Source organism: Podarcis erhardii, assembly GCF_964252035.2.
Source record: "Podarcis erhardii genome assembly, chromosome: 1".
Taxonomy (NCBI): Eukaryota; Metazoa; Chordata; class Lepidosauria; order Squamata; family Lacertidae; genus Podarcis; species Podarcis erhardii.
Genome location: NC_138497.1, coordinates 2,311,259 through 2,328,382, shown reverse-complemented (window position 1 = coordinate 2,328,382; position 17,124 = coordinate 2,311,259). Strand labels below are relative to the sequence as shown.

The window sequence follows — 17,124 nt, the reverse complement described above, 5'->3', positions numbered from 1 at the left end:
TTCTGAACCTGTTATTCCAAGAAGAAAGGCCTCTGGTTTCTTTATACAGTGGTGCCCCGCAAGACGAACGCCTCGCAAGACGGAAAACCCGCTAGACGAAAGGGTTTTCCGTTTTGGAGGCGCTTCGCAAGACGAATTTCCCTATGGGCTTGCTTCGCAAGACGACAGCCCATAGGGAAATCTCCGGGACAGTGGGGAAGCGCAGCTCGTCTTCCCCGCTGTCCTCGGACCTCCTCCGAAGCCTGGCGGCGGGGCGGGGACACCTCCTCCCGCCACCGGGCTTCGGAAGGATGCCCCGATGCCAGGCAGCGAGGCGGGAACGCCTCCCCCCGCCGCCCGGCATCGGAACGATGTCCCGAAGCCGGGCGGCGGGGCGGGAAAGTCTCCCCCCGCCGCCCGGCATCGGAACGATGTCCCGAAGCCGGGCGGCGGGGCGGGAAAGTCTCCCCCCGCCGCCCGGCATCGGAACGATGTCCCGAAGCCGGGCGGCGGGGCGGGAACGCCTCCCCCCACCGCCCGGCTTCGGGGCGGGAAAGCCTCCCCCCGCCGCCCGGCTTCGGGGCGGGAAAGCCTCCCCCCGCCGCCCGGCTTCGGGGCGGGAAAGCCTCCCCCTGCCGCCCGGCTTCGGGGCGGGAAAGCCTCCCCCCGCCGCCTGGCATCGGAACGATGTCCCGAAGCCGGGCGGCGGGGCCGCGAAGCCTGGGCGCGCTGGCAACTCTCCGCAAGGAGCGCTCCCGCTGCTTGCGGAGAGGTCCGCGAAGCCTGTCCTGGACCTCTTCTGAAGGCAGGCGGGGGGCAAAAGTCTTTGTCCCCCCTGCTTGCCTTCCCAGGGGCTTTTAAATCGCCCGGACAGAAGAGGTCGGGGGAAGGCGGTTTCCATAGGAACGCATTAATTGATTTTCAATGCATTCCTATGGAAAACTGTGCATCGCAAGACGAAAAACTCGCAAGACGAAGAGACTTGCGGAACGAATTAATTTCGTCTTGCGAGGCACCACTGTAAATGTATATTTCAACATTTTTTTCAATTCATTATAAATCTTTTCCCAGAAGTCTTTCACCTTGGAGCAGGTCCACCACATATGAAAGAATGTGTATCTGAAGAAGTGTGCATGCACACGAAAGCTCATACCAAGAACTGACTTAGTTGGTCTTTAAGGTGCTACTGGAAGGAATTTGTTTTGTTTTGAATATGAAAGAATGTTCCTTCCTTTTCTTTACATTTCCAACATGTATTATCACAATTATGATACATCTTTGCTAATTTTACAGGTGTCAAATACCATCTATACATCATTTTCATAATATTTTCCTTTAACAAAGTACATGCGGTGAACTTCACCCCTTTCTTCCACAATCTTTCCCAGTCCTCAAACATTATGTTATGTCCTAAATCTCTTGCCCAGTCTATCATCACCGATTTAACTTGTTCATCTTTCGTATGCCTGTCCAGCAAAAGCTTGTACATTTTAGATAAGTTTTTACCTTCAGTATCCAACAACTCCATCTCCAACTTAGATTTTTCCAAGGCAAACCATTTTTCTTATGCAGTTTATACAATTCGTTAATCTGGTGGTAATGTAGTCAATTTAGCTTATCTTTAATTTGCTCAAATGGTCTTAATTTATAGCCTTCTTCCTCCTCTATTAATAAGTCATAATATCTCAACCATTTGGTATCCATATTTAATTTTTTCTGGGCCTTTGCCTCCATTGGTGAAAGCCATCTGGGCGTCTTTCTTTCTAAAAGGTCTTTGTATTTTATCCAAACATTATACAACGATTTCCTAATTATATGATTTTTAAATGCTTTATGGGCTTTTACTTTATCATACCACAAATATGCATGCCAACCAAACACATTATCAAATCCCTTGATAATGTAACTTGGCTTCTCGCAGCGAGGGAATCGCCAGAAGGCCCTCGGTGCTGGACCTCAGTGTCCGGGCAGAACGATGGGGGTGGAGACGCTCCTTCAGGTATACTGGGCCGAGGCCATTTAGGGCTTTAAAAGTCAGCACCAACACTGTGAATTGTGCTTGGAAACGTACTGGGAGCCAATGTAGGTCTTTCAAGACCGGTGTTATGTGGTCTCGGCGGCCGTTCCCAGTCACCAGTCTACTGCCGCATTCTGGATTAATTGCAGTTTCCAGGTCACCTTCAAAGGTAGCCCCACATAGAGCGCATTGCATTAGTCCAAGTGGGAGAAAACCAGAGCATGCACCACTCTGGCGAGACAGTCCACGGGCAGGTAGGGTCTCAGCCTGCGTACCAGGTGGAGCTGGTAGACAGCTGCCCTGGACACAGAATGGACCTGCGGCACCTAGAAGTTTTGTTGCCACCAACTGTAGATGCAGAAGAGAGTCATCTGTGCCAGCAGCCACCGATAGCCCTTTCCTCTAGGAATTGGTCTAATGCTCTTTCGAAGCCTGCCAATGGCTTATGTATCCAAGCAGGGCGGTTTTTTGACCTGGTATCGTTCAATCGGAACAAACGTCAGTTGGGGTTTTAAGCGGATTGTCCCCCCCCCTCACCCCCCGACGCTATGCCCCTGCAGAGAGTACATAGCCTCCCGTTTTTTCTTTGTTTGGGTGGGTGGCTTTAAAAGAGGATTTGACAGATAGGAAGTGCCTACAGCGGGTGGTGAATACAGCACAAGATATTATGGGCTGTCCTGTGAATCCACTGGATGACATTGTGGAAGACATACCTCACTCAGGAGAGTGAGGAAAATTCTCAGGGATGAAAATTCTCAGGCAGAAGATATAGAAGCCTGATTAGTCGCACCAACAGGGTAAAGAACAGCTTCTATCCGTGGGCTGTTAGGCTGCTGAATGAAAAAATAACAGCAGGGCAACGGACTTTTGGGTTTGGTGTGTGTGTGTCAGTAAAAGAGGGGAATTAAGACTAAGAGAGCTGAGGGGGGGTTGCGCGTGTAACCTCACTGTATACAAGTTGTACAAGTGACAATAAAGTATTTCAATTTCAATTCCTGGAGGAGGAGAGGGCTGCCGATGGCAATTGATATCTTCTAGCCGCCATGGCTGTGCTCTGCCTCCACAGCAATGCTTCTGAACACCAGTATTTTGGAAACTGCCCTGTGACCCTCAGCAGTATATGAAACTAATAAATAAATAAAAAATTAATAAAACAGCAGTAAGGGAGAAGGTTCATGTGCTCAGCTACTGCCAGGGGGCTTCCCAAAAGACGCATCTGCTCAGACCCTGTGAGAACAGGATTCAAGACTTTAGCTGAGATTCCAGAGGGGTGGACTAGATGACACATGGAGTCCCTTCCAACTCTATGATTCTAAGACTAGATGGGACACTATCCTGACTCAGTGGGGCTCTTCCTCCCTTCTTATATTTAGGCTTCATTGAAGCTTGGTTTTTGGCACTCTATGGCCATCTTTGTTGGGAGGCAGGTCTGTTGCCAGGATTCACAGTGTACCACTGGGAAGCAGAGGCATAGAGAGGAGGAGAGACTCGCGTCAAGAAGCCTCAACATTAATTGTAGGTGAGGTGCTGATTGTTCCCAGCAACCTGTCTGCCAGGAGCCCGCCCGGCGGATCTGCTGTGAAACAGCCCTTTGACAGCCTTCTTAAAGTGGGAGCTGATTTCAGGGGCTGCTGTTTGCAATCCTTGATTGAAGCAGGTTGCAAATTGTTCTGCTGCCTGAGGAATCGGCAGCCGAGAAGCCAAAACCATGGCAATCTCCTTGCAGGAGGGGGCAGGAGGAAGGTTTCCCCCTCTCCTGCTATGATGTTTCAAGTGCAAGGAAACCAGAAACTGGGATCTGTGGCATCACCTCGTTTAGCGTCAGATTGGGAGCAATAGGATTTCTTCTTCTGCGATCCCTCGTAGCCCGGTAAGATTGTCTTCCATAAACACGGTTTTAACAGTGAGTCCGTAAGTGACTGGTGGCCAATTCTGGATCCACACGTCCTTCCACAGTGGGGACATTGGTTTCCAGGCAGGAGTTGATCATGGTAAATGTCTCCACTGTGGAAGGACGTGTGGATCCAGAATTGGCCTCCACAGTCACTTACGGTCTCACTGTTAAAACCGTGTTTATGGAAGACAATCTTACTCGCAGAAGAAGAAGAAGAAGATCATGGTGAAGGTTTGCCAAGTGTACCTTCCTCTTAGCGCATTTCTCCCTTTCGTCCTGAGTTCGAGTGTCTTCAAAGCCCAGGACACCTTTGGTAAAGGCTGTTCTCCAACTGGAACACTCACAGGCCAGTGTTTCCCAATTGTCGGTGTTTACACTACATTTTTAAAGATTTGCCTTGAGACAGTCTTTAAACCTCTTTTGTTGACCACCAGCATTGCGCTTTCCATTTTTAAGTTCGGAATAGAGTAGCTGCTTTGGAAGACGATAATCAGGCATCAGCACAACATGACCAGTCCAACGAAGTTGATGTTGAAGAATCATTGCTTCAACACAGGTGATCTTTGCTTCTTCCAGTACAGTGGCTTTAGTTCACCTGTCTTCCCAAATGTTGGAGACACTGTTGATGGAATTGTTTGAGAAGTTGGAGATGGTGTTTATAAGTGGTCCATGTTTCACAAGCATACAGTAAGTTTGGTAGGATAATAGCTTTGTAAACAAGCATTTTGGTTTCCCTGCGAATGTCCTGGTCCTCAAACACTCTGCAGTTCAATGGGGAGAAAGACATACTCGCAAAACTCGGGCGATGCTGGATTTTGGCATCATTGTCGGCCCTTGTGGAAAGATAGCTGTCCAGGTAGGAGAAGTGATTGACACTTTCCAACGTTACACCATTGAGTTGGATTTGTGGTTCTGCAGAGGGGTTCTTTAGTGCTTGTTGGTGCAGCACTTTGGTTTTTTGGATTTTGAGTCATAGGCCAAGCTTTTCATAAGCTTCTGTGAAGATATTTAGCAAGTATCTGTCTTCCTTCGTGTCTCTGTTTGGCTCCTCCAAACATTATTGCCTCTTCTTTGGCAACAAATCTACAGAGCGAACTTTCTTGTTAAGAGGAGAATATAACCCCTGTAGGAGGATCAGGACAAATGGAGCCCATCTTGTGTAACATCTTGTTCTCCCATTGGCCAGCCAGGTGCCACAAACCACAAACATCCAAGTTGTGCTTCTCAGAAACTGGTATTCAGAACTGTAGTCTTTTTTTCAAAGCTAAATATATCTTGGTAATTTTTCTACCCTGGAAGCAAACCCCAATCCCGAGTTCTTGACAGTGGGGAAGGATCCAGCCCAAAGCTCTTTTTGTGCCCTTACTATTTTTTTTATTAGATTTATAGGCCGTCCTTCATCACAAGACCTCATGGGAGATCACAAGAAAAAAATACCAGGTTGCTGATTTTATCAAATGTTATTTTTCTTATGTTCTGCATTACAATGAAAAAATTCATTACATTTGCACTTAAATATGAAGTTACATTATAGTCCAAAGGCTAATAAGGAAATAAGGATTTGTTTTAAGTTTTCATGTGTGGTAAAACTCAGTCTAAGGTGTGTGTTTTTTTGGGGGGGAGGACGTTTAACCACATCAGTTAACAAATATGGACACATATGCCGCAATGTTATTGTTTTAGTTCAATAAATGGTTTAAATAGTTGTTAAGGAAATGATTATTTTTCTCCTTTCAATAAAGTCCAGAAGAAAAGTTGTCCAAATATAAACAGTTCACTTATTAAACCTCACAAGAATTTCATAATTATCTGTCTATGTATTTCTAATAGTATAACCAAATCAGATTTTTTTTTATATAACTGTAAAAACTACTCTGAAAATTTATTATTCCAAAAATGAAACCTTCCTCTGGTTGTAAATATTAAGATGATACCAGCAAGAAGGAGTCTTTCTGTAAAAAGAAATGATTTAAATTAAGTCTTGCTGACTAGTGATTTAAATTGTGGTTTAAATCGATTTGATTTAAAGCAAATCCACCCTGGTCCCTTCGAACTATGATTCTATGGAAACATTGATCCGCCTACATGACTCAGGACTGTCCACACTGCTCTGCCACTGAACTAGGGAGCTTCCCAAGCCAGACCCACCTGAAAACCCGAGTCCAGGTATGTCTCTAGCTCCCTCCCACACCTGGATCGAATACCGAAATTCCTCAGAAGGGGGGAAATCTGCCTAGAGGATCTGTGATTTTAGGGGAGGGGCAGAGAGTTGAGGAAAAGAGAAAGAACTTTAATTGCCCTCCCGAGGACTCAGAATGACCTGTAACTCTCAGCACTGTTTAAAACTGTCTAATCTCCTGCCTGTCAATCAAACAGATGCTTGGAGCCGCAAAGGTCTTTGCTGCTCCACAGGCTGGGAGGTTCTGGCCCATTAATAGCCTGAAGGCTGGAGGAAAGATGACTGAGGGGGGGGGGCAGCTTCTCTGTAGGGGCCCAGCAGAGCCAGGATAGCTAATGTAAGGGTACCAGATTTTTTTTTCAAATAATCCAGGGACACTTTTCTTCTTCTTCTTCTTCTTTTGAAAAGAGAAAAAGAAAGTTATTTTTTAAAAAATAATTAAAAAAAAAAAAGTAATACAGTGGTACCTCAGTTTACATACGCTTCAGGTTACATACGCTTCAGGTTACAGACTCCGCTAACCCAGAAATAGTGCTTTAGTTTAAGAACTTTGCTTCAGGATGAGAACAAAAATCGTGGTCTGCTGGCACAGCGGCAGCAGGAGGCCCCATTAGCTAAAGTGGTCTTCAGGTTAATACCGTTTCAGGTTAAGAACGGACCTCCGGAACAAATTAAGTACTTAACCCGAGGTACCACTGTATCTTCTCTTCTGGGTCTCCTCTGTCGCGTGGCCTTCCCTTGGGCTCCAGCCTGATCTCTTGGAGCGCTATCTGCCGTGGAATAGGCTCGGGTCGGGCCTGGGCTCGGCCACGTCTCCTTGCCCTCCCGGCACTCTCCTACCTCTCTTCCTCAGTGGCGGCAGCTGTAGCAGCATGGCAAGGTCGGGGCTCCCCTCTTTTTTCTCCTTCCTCTTTCTCTCTCTCTCACCCTTCTCCTTCCCCTTTCCTCCTCCTCCTCCCTGTTTCGGCTCCGGGGTTTTTACTAGCCCTGGAGCGCCGCTGGGCAGTCGGCCGGGTGGCCAGGCGCTCTCACTCCCGGCTCAATTTGAGTCATGGGGGGAGTGTCATGGGGGGAGTGTCATGGGGGGAGTGTCCCAGTTGACACGCCGGGCGTCCCCGGTTCCCCCTTGGCAGCGGCAGTCTCAGCAGCCCGGAGCCAGCCTGGTAGCACAGTTGTCTCTGGCTGGCTTCAGGAGCTGCTCGCTGCCATGTCACCCCCCCCCCATTTTGCCACGCCGGAAGTCCCCATATGATGTGTCTTGTGTTTTTCTTTTTTATTATTATTAAATAGTATTTATTCAAATTTTAAAAATTACAAAGATAAAGAATAAAAGGGGAAAAAAAGAAAAATAAAAAAGACAGAAAAAACACAAACAATTGACAAAAAAGAAAAACAAGTCAAGCCTTTACATAACTTTCTTTCTTCTGCTTATTTCCTTGACCTCCTCACACCTCCCTTTTTTGTATTCTAGTTCAATTAGATGTTTCAGCAAATCCTTTCCAACTTTGTTTTTATCCTAATAATTTATCTTAATATACTGTAATTCTCGTCTTTCACCAATTAAAAAATCAATTTTAACCTAATCCTTTATATCATTTCTGCTAAAACCACATTACTTCATTCCAACAACCTTCTAACATTCCTTAATTTTGCAATGTTTCTGTAGATAGACTTTAATTTTTTTCCAATCTTCTTCCACCGACTCTTCACCTTGGTCTCGGATTTTGCCAGTCATTTCTGCCAATTCCATATAGTCCATCACTTTCATCTGCCATTCTTCCCGGGTGGGTAAATCTTGTGTCTTCCTCCATATGATGTGTCCTGTGCCATCAAACCAATCACGCAACGTTCATTCCCTATTAGAATTAGATTAATAAATCTACAACACTTAAAATATAATTCCGGGGACGTTAAATGAAATCCGGGGACATTCCGGGGATGGATTTTGTCCAGGGACACATTTGTAAATCCGGGGACTGTCCCCGGGAAACAGGGACGTCTGGTAACCATAGGCTAATGACGATGGTCAGAAAGGATGTTTGGGTCATTGCTGGGGGATGTACAAAATTGGGAATGTCTCTTCGGCCATTTATTTGTTGTTCAGCACTTCGGCACAAGCAACCAGATGCACGCAGGTAGGATGGAGGACACACCTGGCTTGACAGGAGTACACAGGGAAAGCATCTAAGAGTCTTAGGCCTTATCCAAATTCCCACTTGTCCTGCTGCTTCCCCCCAGGGAAAACTGCTCTTTAGTACTCAATCGGAGCAAACAGCAATGCAAGTTTTCACCAGATGGACATTTGCTCTGAATTAGCACTAAAGAGTGGTTTTTCCCTAGGAGAGGAGAGGGGCAAGATGAAAACGGCTCAGACTGGTACTTTCTAGGTACAGGACGAGTGGCAGTGTGGCCATAATAGACCCCAAGCTTAATGGAGTCCACAGTGTGATGCAGCAGCAAAAAATGCTATTCTAAGCTGCATCAACAGAAGTCTAGAGTCTGGATCAAGGGAAGGAATAGTCCCACTCTGTTCTACCTTGGTCAAACCACACCTGGAGTCCACTTCTGAGCACCACAATTTAAGGATGATCCTGACAAGCTGGAACGTGGGCAGAGGAGGGTGACCAAGTTATTAAATGGTCTAAAAATAAAGCCTGATGAGGAACAGTTGAGGGAGTTGGATGTGTTTAGCCTGGGAAAGAAGAGACTGAAAGGAGAGATGATGGCCATCTTCAAACATCTCAAGGGCTGTCATATGGAGAATGGAGCGAGCTTGTTTTCTGCTGATCCAGAGGGTAGCAAGCAATGGATTCAAAGGAGAGGAAAGGCGATTCTGACATAATATTAGGAAGATCTTTCTGATGGTAAGAGCTGTTCAACAGTGGAATGGACTTCCTCAGAAGGTGGTGGGCTGTCTTTCACTCGAGACTTTTAAGCAGAGGTTGGGGGGAGTGTCACCTGCCAGGGGTTCTTTAGTTGTGATTCCTACCTGGGGCTCCTACTGCCAGAAAGCTCTTCATAATAGTTAATTGGAATCTCCTTCCTTGCAATTTGAATCCTTAGTTTGAGTCCCACCCAGGATAATGACAGCTTACAGGCAGTGAGAAGAAACAGTTTTTTAAAATATCTATCTATATCTATATATCTATATGTATATATGTATATATATATATATGTATATGTTGTTGTATAGTCGTTTAGTCGTGTCCGACTCTTCGTGACCCCCTGGACCAGAGCACGCCAGGCCCTCCTGTCTTCCACTACCTCCCCCAGTTTGGTCAGAATCATGTATGTAGCTTCAAGAACATATATATACACACATATATATATACATACATATACACACACACACACACACATATAATTGAATTATTATGCAAATACAAATGAAACAAAGTATACAAACATTTCAACTGAATACAAAAAAGGGGGAAAGAAAAGAAACAGAAAAAAGAAGAAGAAGGGAAAAAAAGAAAACATAATAATCAATAAAAATATTTTTTTTATTTATACCCCGCCCTTCCCGGTTCAGAAAACCGGGCTCAGGGTGGCTAACAACAAATTTAAAACACTTAATTGATGCAACAAAAAACAGAGCCAAAAAGTAAGAACATCAGTATAGTATAAGCTAACTATAACAGACATCCCATAATGTCATTTCTCTACCGAGATGCTGACCCTTCTGGGGTGGACCTCTTTTTATTATACTTTTGGTTTTTTGACTTCCATTGACCTATAGGTTCATTTCCTATAGCTAGAACAATTTCTCTGTATTTCAATATATTCCTCATCTTGCTATAAGGAGACATTTTCCCACTTACGGGTTTATTCTAAACACAACCAAATCTTGGTTGTTGAACCTTGACTCGATAGGTAGGCATTTAGGCATCCCCATTCCTTCTGGACTATTTTATTGGGCTTGTTCCTTAAGGCTTCCATCAACTTAGTGAGTTCCAAGCGCTCGCTCAGCTTTTGTAGCCCTTCTTCTCCAGTTGGTATATGGTCACCCTTCCAGTGCTTTGTTGTTGTTTAGTCCAGGAGGACTCCCCTGAGTGAGTGCTTGAGGGCCCTGCTCTTGCCACTTACCATCTGGCCTGGGGCGGGGCCTGAAGCCTCACAAGGACTGCGTGCTGCTTGCTGCCTGCTGCCCAGGAGGACTCCCCTGAGTGAGTGCTGGAGGGTCCTGCTCTTGCCACTTACCATCTGGCCTGGGGCGGGGCCTGACAGGCCTCACAAGGACTGCGTGCTGCTTGCTGCCTGCTGCCCAGGAGGACTCCCCTGAGTGAGTGCTGGAGGGCCCTGCTCTTGCCACTTACCATCTGGCCTGGGGCGGGGCCTGACAGGCCTCATAAGGACTGCGTGCTGCTTGCTGCCTGCTGCCCAGGAGGACTCCCCTGAGTGAGTGCTTGAGGGCCCTGCTCTTGCCACTTACCATCTGGCCTGGGGCGGGGCCTGAAGCCTCACAAGGACTGCGTGCTGCTTGCTGCCTGCTGCCCAGGAGGACTCCCCTGAGTGAGTGCTTGAGGGCCCTGCTCTTGCCACTTACCATCTGGCCTGGGGCGGGGCCTGAAGCCTCATAAGGACTGCTTGGTGCTTGCTGCCTGCTGCCCAGGAGGACTCCCCTGAGTGAGTGCTTGAGGGTCCTGCTCTTGCCACTTACCATCTGGCCTGGGGCGGGGCCTGACAGGCCTCATAAGGACTGCGTGGTGCTTGCTGCCTGCTGCCCAGGAGGACTCCCCTGAGTGAGTGCTTGAGGGCCCTGCTCTTGCCACTTACCATCTGGCCTGGGGCGGGGCCTGAAGCCTCACAAGGACTGCGTGCTGCTTGCTGCCTGCTGCCCAGGAGGACTCCCCTGAGTGAGTGCTTGAGGGCCCTGCTCTTGCCACTTACCATCTGGCCTGGGGCGGGGCCTGAAGCCTCATAAGGACTGCTTGGTGCTTGCTGCCTGCTGCCCAGGAGGACTCCCCTGAGTGAGTGCTTGAGGGTCCTGCTCTTGCCACTTACCATCTGGCCTGGGGCGGGGCCTGACAGGCCTCATAAGGACTGCGTGGTGCTTGCTGCCTGCTGCCCAGGAGGACTCCCCTGAGTGAGTGCTTGAGGGCCCTGCTCTTGCCACTTACCATCTGGCCTGGGGCGGGGCCTGAAGCCTCACAAGGACTGCGTGCTGCTTGCTGCCTGCTGCCCAGGAGGACTCCCCTGAGTGAGTGCTTGAGGGCCCTGCTCTTGCCACTTACCATCTGGCCTGGGGCGGGGCCTGAAGCCTCATAAGGACTGCTTGGTGCTTGCTGCCTGCTGCCCAGGAGGACTCCCCTGAGTGAGTGCTTGAGGGTCCTGCTCTTGCCACTTACCATCTGGCCTGGGGCGGGGCCTGACAGGCCTCATAAGGACTGCGTGGTGCTTGCTGCCTGCTGCCCAGGAGGACTCCCCTGAGTGAGTGCTTGAGGGTCCTGCTCCTTCCTGCCACTTACCATCTGGCCCAGGGCGGGGCCTGACAGGCCTCACTAGGACAGTGTTACTGCAGGAGGGGCACAGAGTGTTTTTAAAATGTTTTTTTAAAAATTTCTTTTGGATTTTTTGTATGTGGGCGTGGGGGTGGGATGGATGTTTGGTTGGGTTTGGGGAATTATTTTTTTATTTTGATGATCTTGTAATTTTTACATTTTTTTGTTTGTATTGTTTTATTAGTTTTGTTTGTTTGTATAAGTTGTTATTTTGTTCTTAGGGGGAGGGGTCAGGGCTGCCGGGGAGTGGGCCCCAGCCCACAAAATGGCTGGGGCATGTTCCACAGGGGGGAATGCACTGGGACAACCGATCTCAGTGATCACGGGTAGGAGGAGGAGTTACGCTAAGACCAGACCATGTCATTACAGAGGAGGCAGGTTTAGTCGTTGTCTGAGGACTATTCCTGCCTCCGGGTCTGGTCCTGACCGGATGGATACTAGAATCAGCAAGGGATACCCACATGACCTGAAAGTGTTGCTGTGCAATGCCAGGTCAATGATTCATAAGACCACTGCCATCCATGACTTGATCATGGATGGAGGATTTGATCTGGCATGTGTAACAGAGACTTGGTTGGATGAAGCAGATGGGCCTGTCCTTGCCGCTGCTTGCCCACCGGGTTTCTCTTACGCACAGCAACCCAGGTCATGTGGGCGGGGAGGGGGGGTTGCAGTGATTTTTAGGAAGTCATTAGTCTGCACCAGGCGTCCTATTGGGAAGACCCAGTTTTCTGAGTGCATGTTCTGGAAGTTGGGCAATAGGGGCAGTACAGGATTCCTACTGGTGTACCGACCTCCCCGCTGCACCAAGGATTCCCTGCCCGAGCTGCTTCAGGTCGTGGCGGATATGCTCCTGGAGACACCTAGCTTGGTTGTCCTGGGGGATTTTAACATCCATGCCGACACGACCTTACAAGGGGCCGCTCGGGACTTCGTGGAAAGCATGGCCTCCATGGGGCTGTCCCTGAATAAGTCTGGCCCAACTCATAGCCACGGACATGCCTTAGACTTGGTGTTTACCTCTACGGATGCTGGTGATCTGACATTAACTAAAAGTGAAACAAAAGAAGTGCCATGGTCAGATCACTTCCTGGTGCAACTGGACTTCTCCGCAACCCTTCCCCTCCGCAGGGAGGTGGGACCGATTCGGATGGTCCGCCCCCGCCACTTAATGGATCCAGTTGGCTTCCAGAGAGTGGTAGGGGATGCTCTATCCCAAGTTGATGGCCTTTCAGCTGATTCCCTGGTGGCCCGCTGGAATGCGGAGTTAACCAGGGCTATTGACTGTCTGGCTCCGAAGCGCCCTCTCCGATTGCATGGAGCCCGGACAGCCCCGTGGTTTTCCCCGGAGCTGAGGGTGATGAAACAATCGTTGAGACGGCTAGAGCGCCGGTGGCGGAAAACTCATTCTGAATCAGACTGGACACGGGTTAGAGCTCAACGTCGAGCCTACCAAGTGGCAATGGCGACGGTGAAGAGGGCCTTCTTCACCGCCTCCATTGCATCTGCAGAAAACAGCAGCAGGAGACTTTTTCAGGTGGTTCGCAATCTATCAGAACCACCTGTACCAACGGGGCCTGGTAGGGACCCCAAGATCTCCTGCAATGCTTTTGCAAAGTTTTTTGCAGATAAAATCGCTCAGATTCAGAAGGAGGTAGACTCCACCGTGGGAGCAGGGCCAGGGCGGGAGAGTGCTAGAGTTCTGTCTGGTCCTGTTACATGGGATCGATTCCAATCTGTTACCTCCGAGGATGTGGACAGGCTGCTTGGACGAGTGAAACCGACCACCTGTCTCCTTGATCCTTGCCCATCCTGGCTGATAAAAGCGAGCCGGGAAGGGCTGGGCGATGGGCTCTGCGGGGTGGTGAACGCTTCCCTCTGTGAGGGAGCCTTCCCAGACCCGCTGAAAGAGGCGGTCATTAAACCGCTTCTTAAAAAAACATCTTTAGACCCGGCCAATTTGGCCAACTATCGCCCAGTCTCAAATCTGCCATTCTTGGGCAAGGTGATTGAGCGGGTGGTTGCTGAACAACTCCAAGCACGCCTGGAGGAAACGGACCATTTGGATCCCTTCCAATCGGGATTCAGGCCTCACCATGGGACTGAAACTGCCTTGGTCGCGCTGGTTGATGATCTCCGGCGGGCTAGGGACAAAGGTGAGAGCTGTTTCCTAGTTCTGCTGGATCTCTCAGCGGCCTTTGACACCATCGACCATAACATCCTTCTGGACCGTCTAGAGGGGCTGGGAGCTGGGGGCACTGTTATACAGTGGTTCCGCTCCTTCCTCCTGGGCCGTGTCCAGAAGGTGATGGTGGGGGATGAATGTTCAGACCCCTGGGCTCTCACTTGTGGGGTGCCTCAGGGTTCTGTCCTCTCCCCCATGCTTTTTAATATCTATATGAAGCCGCTGGGAGAGATCATCAGGGGGTTTGGACTGGGTGTTCATCAGTATGCAGATGACACCCAGCTCTACCTCTCCTTTAAATCAGAACCAGTGAAGGCGGTGAAGGTCCTGTGTGAGTGCCTGGAGGCGGTTGGAGGTTGGATGGCGGCTAACAGATTGAGGTTGAATCCTGACAAGACAGAAGTACTGTTTTTGGGGGACAGGAGGCGGGCAGGTGTGGAGGATTCCCTGGTCCTGAATGGGGTAACTGTGCCCCTGAAGGACCAGGTGCGCAGCCTGGGAGTCATTTTGGACTCACAGCTGTCCATGGAGGCGCAGATTAACTCTGTGTCCAGGGCAGCTGTCTACCAGCTCCACCTGGTACGCAGGCTAAGACCCTACCTCCCCGCGGACTGTCTCGCCAGAGTGGTGCATGCTCTAGTTATCTCACGCTTGGACTACTGCAATGCGCTCTACGTGGGGCTACCTTTGAAGGTGACCCGGAAACTGCAATTAATCCAGAATGCGGCAGCTAGACTGGTGACTGGGAGTGGCCGCCGGGACCACATAACACCGGTTCTGAGAGATCTGCATTGGCTCCCAGTACGTTTCCGAGCACAATTCAAAGTGTTGGTGCTGACCTTTAAAGCCCTAAACGGCCTCGGTCCTGTATACCTGAAGGAGCGTCTCCACCCCCATCGTTCAGCCCGGACACTGAGATCCAGCGCCGAGGGCCTTCTGGCGGTTCCCTCATTGCGAGAAGTGAGGTTACAGGGAACCAGACAGAGGGCCTTCTCGGTAGTGGCGCCCGCCCTGTGGAACGCCCTCCCATCAGATGTCAAAGAGATAAAGAATTACCTGACGTTCAGAAGACATCTTAAGGCAGCCCTGTTCAGGGATGTTTTTAATATGTAATGCTGTATTGTTTTTAATACTGATTGGGAGCCGCCCAGAGTGGCTGGGGAAACTCAGCCAGATGGGCGGGGTATAAATAATAAATTATTATTATTATTATTATAGTCGTTTAGTCGTGTCCGCCTCTTCGTGACCCCCTGGACCAGAGCACGCCAGGCACTCTTATCTTCCACTGCTTCCCACAGTTTGGTCAAACTCATGCTGGTAGCTTTGAGAACACTGTCCAACCATCTCGTCCTCTGTCATCTTCTTCTCCTTGTGCCCTCCATCTTTCCCAGCATCAGGGTCTTTTCGAGGAAGTCTTCTCTTCTCATGAGGAGGCCAAAGTCTGGGAGCCTCAGCTTCAGAATCTGTCCTTCCAGTGAGCACTCAGGGATGATTTCCTTCAGAATGGAGAGGTTTGATCTTCTTGCAGTCTATGGGACTCTCCAGAGTCTCCTCCAGCACCAGAATTCAAAAGCATCCATTCTTCGGCGATCAGCCTTCTTGATGGTCCAGCTCTCACTTCCATACATCACTACTGGGAAAACCATGGCTTTGACTATACGGACCTTTGTTGGCAAGGTGATGTCTCTGCTTTTTAAGATGCTGTCTAGGTTTGTCATTGTTTTTCTCCCAAGAAGCAGGCGTCTTTTAATTTTGTGAGTGCTTAGCAATAGCTAGTAGTGAAAAGAAACTATTAAATCCTTGTTGGGTGGGGTGAATGTTGTAAAAACAGAGCCAGGAGATCTTCTGATGATTGAAGAAATTTGTGGATGAGTTTATAGCCTTGATGCTTCCTCTGTGCCTGGGATTGCTCTGTCTGTTAAGGCTGTTGCTTAGTTACCTGGTTGCAGCTCTGCTTGTTATGTGACAATGTCTACTTGTGTGTAAAGCTAAGGTGAGGGAAGGCCTCTGTGCAGTTTAGAGGCCTAACAATTTAACCCCTGTGTTGCAAACAATGGTCAGTAATATCCAAGGCATATTATATACTTATACTTTTTCATTCACCATATAGATGGGTTTATGAAGCATTTCTGTATCCTTCTGCTGTGCTGAAGAAGAATTCCACGAAACAGTGGGTATATCCAGAATCACTGTTCACAACGTCTGTTTGTCATTGCCGGACGCCATAAACTAAGCTTTACAACCTGTTTCCACCAGATAAAAATCTGACACATTGCTTCTTTCAGAGACTTGCATAGTCTTCAAAGACTTTCAGAGACTTATAAGACTTATGTTTATTTGGTTTTATGTTTTCCAGAGAATCCATTAAGAGAGCATATTTTGTGACTTTCAGAGATTCCTAAGTTTTCTGTTTATGTGATTTCATATATTTCATATTATATAAAGAGCGTATATTGATATTGTATCATTGAATTTGGTCATCGTGTTGCCTTGGATATTACCGACTAGTTTATGGGCCTGGTGACTCTGCTTTTTGTGGGTTCTGACCTAGCAAAAGTGTCTCCATCATCACAGCCGGTGTGGCTCACTGAAGAAAACCTATTGCAATCCCCTCTCCTCTCCTGCTTCTTGCAGATCCTCCCGCCGTGGAGCCGACCTTCTTGGAGATCCGTCAGGGCCAAGGCCGAAGCGTCACCATGACCTGCCGTGTTCTGAGGGCTTACCCCACCCGCGTCTTGACCTTTGAGTGGCGGCTGGGCAACAAACTCCTTCGGACGGGGCAGTTTGACGCCCAGGACTCCACCGAGTACACGATCCGGAGCCTTTCCAGGGACAGCTATGGGATTTACAACTGCAACATCATCAACGAGGCGGGGGCCGGGAGGTGCACCTTTCTGGTGACAGGTAGGCTTCCCCCGTACTGCTGGGTCTAGGGCTGGCAGGCCAGGATGGGGCAGGGGACAAAGGCTTTCCCCCCACACCCCCACCTCCAGGATTGCCATGATGCCAAGGCTGTAGTGCGCACTCCAGCACATGAAAATCCGGAACAGGTGCCTTCTCTCTGGAGTGCAAAAGATGGGCCACCTCCCTCCATCGCTGATCAATGTGGGCAGGCAGTGGTGACTTTGTGATGGAGGAAAAGTAGTGTGTGTGCGTTGAGAGCATGTTGTCATAATTGTGTGTAGGTGTGGGGTGGGGGGAGAGAGAGAGAGACTCCAAATGTCCCTATTTTCCAGGGACAGTCCCGGATTTACAGGAGCTGTCCCAGTTTCTGATTTGATCCTAGAATGATCTGATGATGATGATAATGATGATGATGATGATTTTATTATTACTATTAGAATTTATATACCACCCTATACCTGGAAG

General features: G+C 48.8%; 1 protein-coding gene and 1 long non-coding RNA gene across 3 annotated transcripts in view; one reads left to right on the top strand and one right to left on the bottom strand.

The window, feature by feature from the left end:
• LOC309350062 overlaps positions 1 to 17,124 on the bottom strand; it is a 492,019-nt gene that overhangs the window by 215,661 nt on the left and 259,234 nt on the right. The window lies entirely within an intron of this gene.
• The window catches only part of MDGA2 (MAM domain containing glycosylphosphatidylinositol anchor 2), a 413,922-nt gene that overhangs the window by 321,113 nt on the left and 75,685 nt on the right, over positions 1 to 17,124 (top strand). For both annotated transcript variants that reach the window (XM_081875889.1, XM_081875890.1), the window contains exon 9: positions 16,390 to 16,659. In XM_081875889.1, coding sequence (XP_081732015.1) covers positions 16,390 to 16,659 — 270 coding nt within the window. The remainder of the gene's footprint in view (positions 1 to 16,389; positions 16,660 to 17,124) is intronic.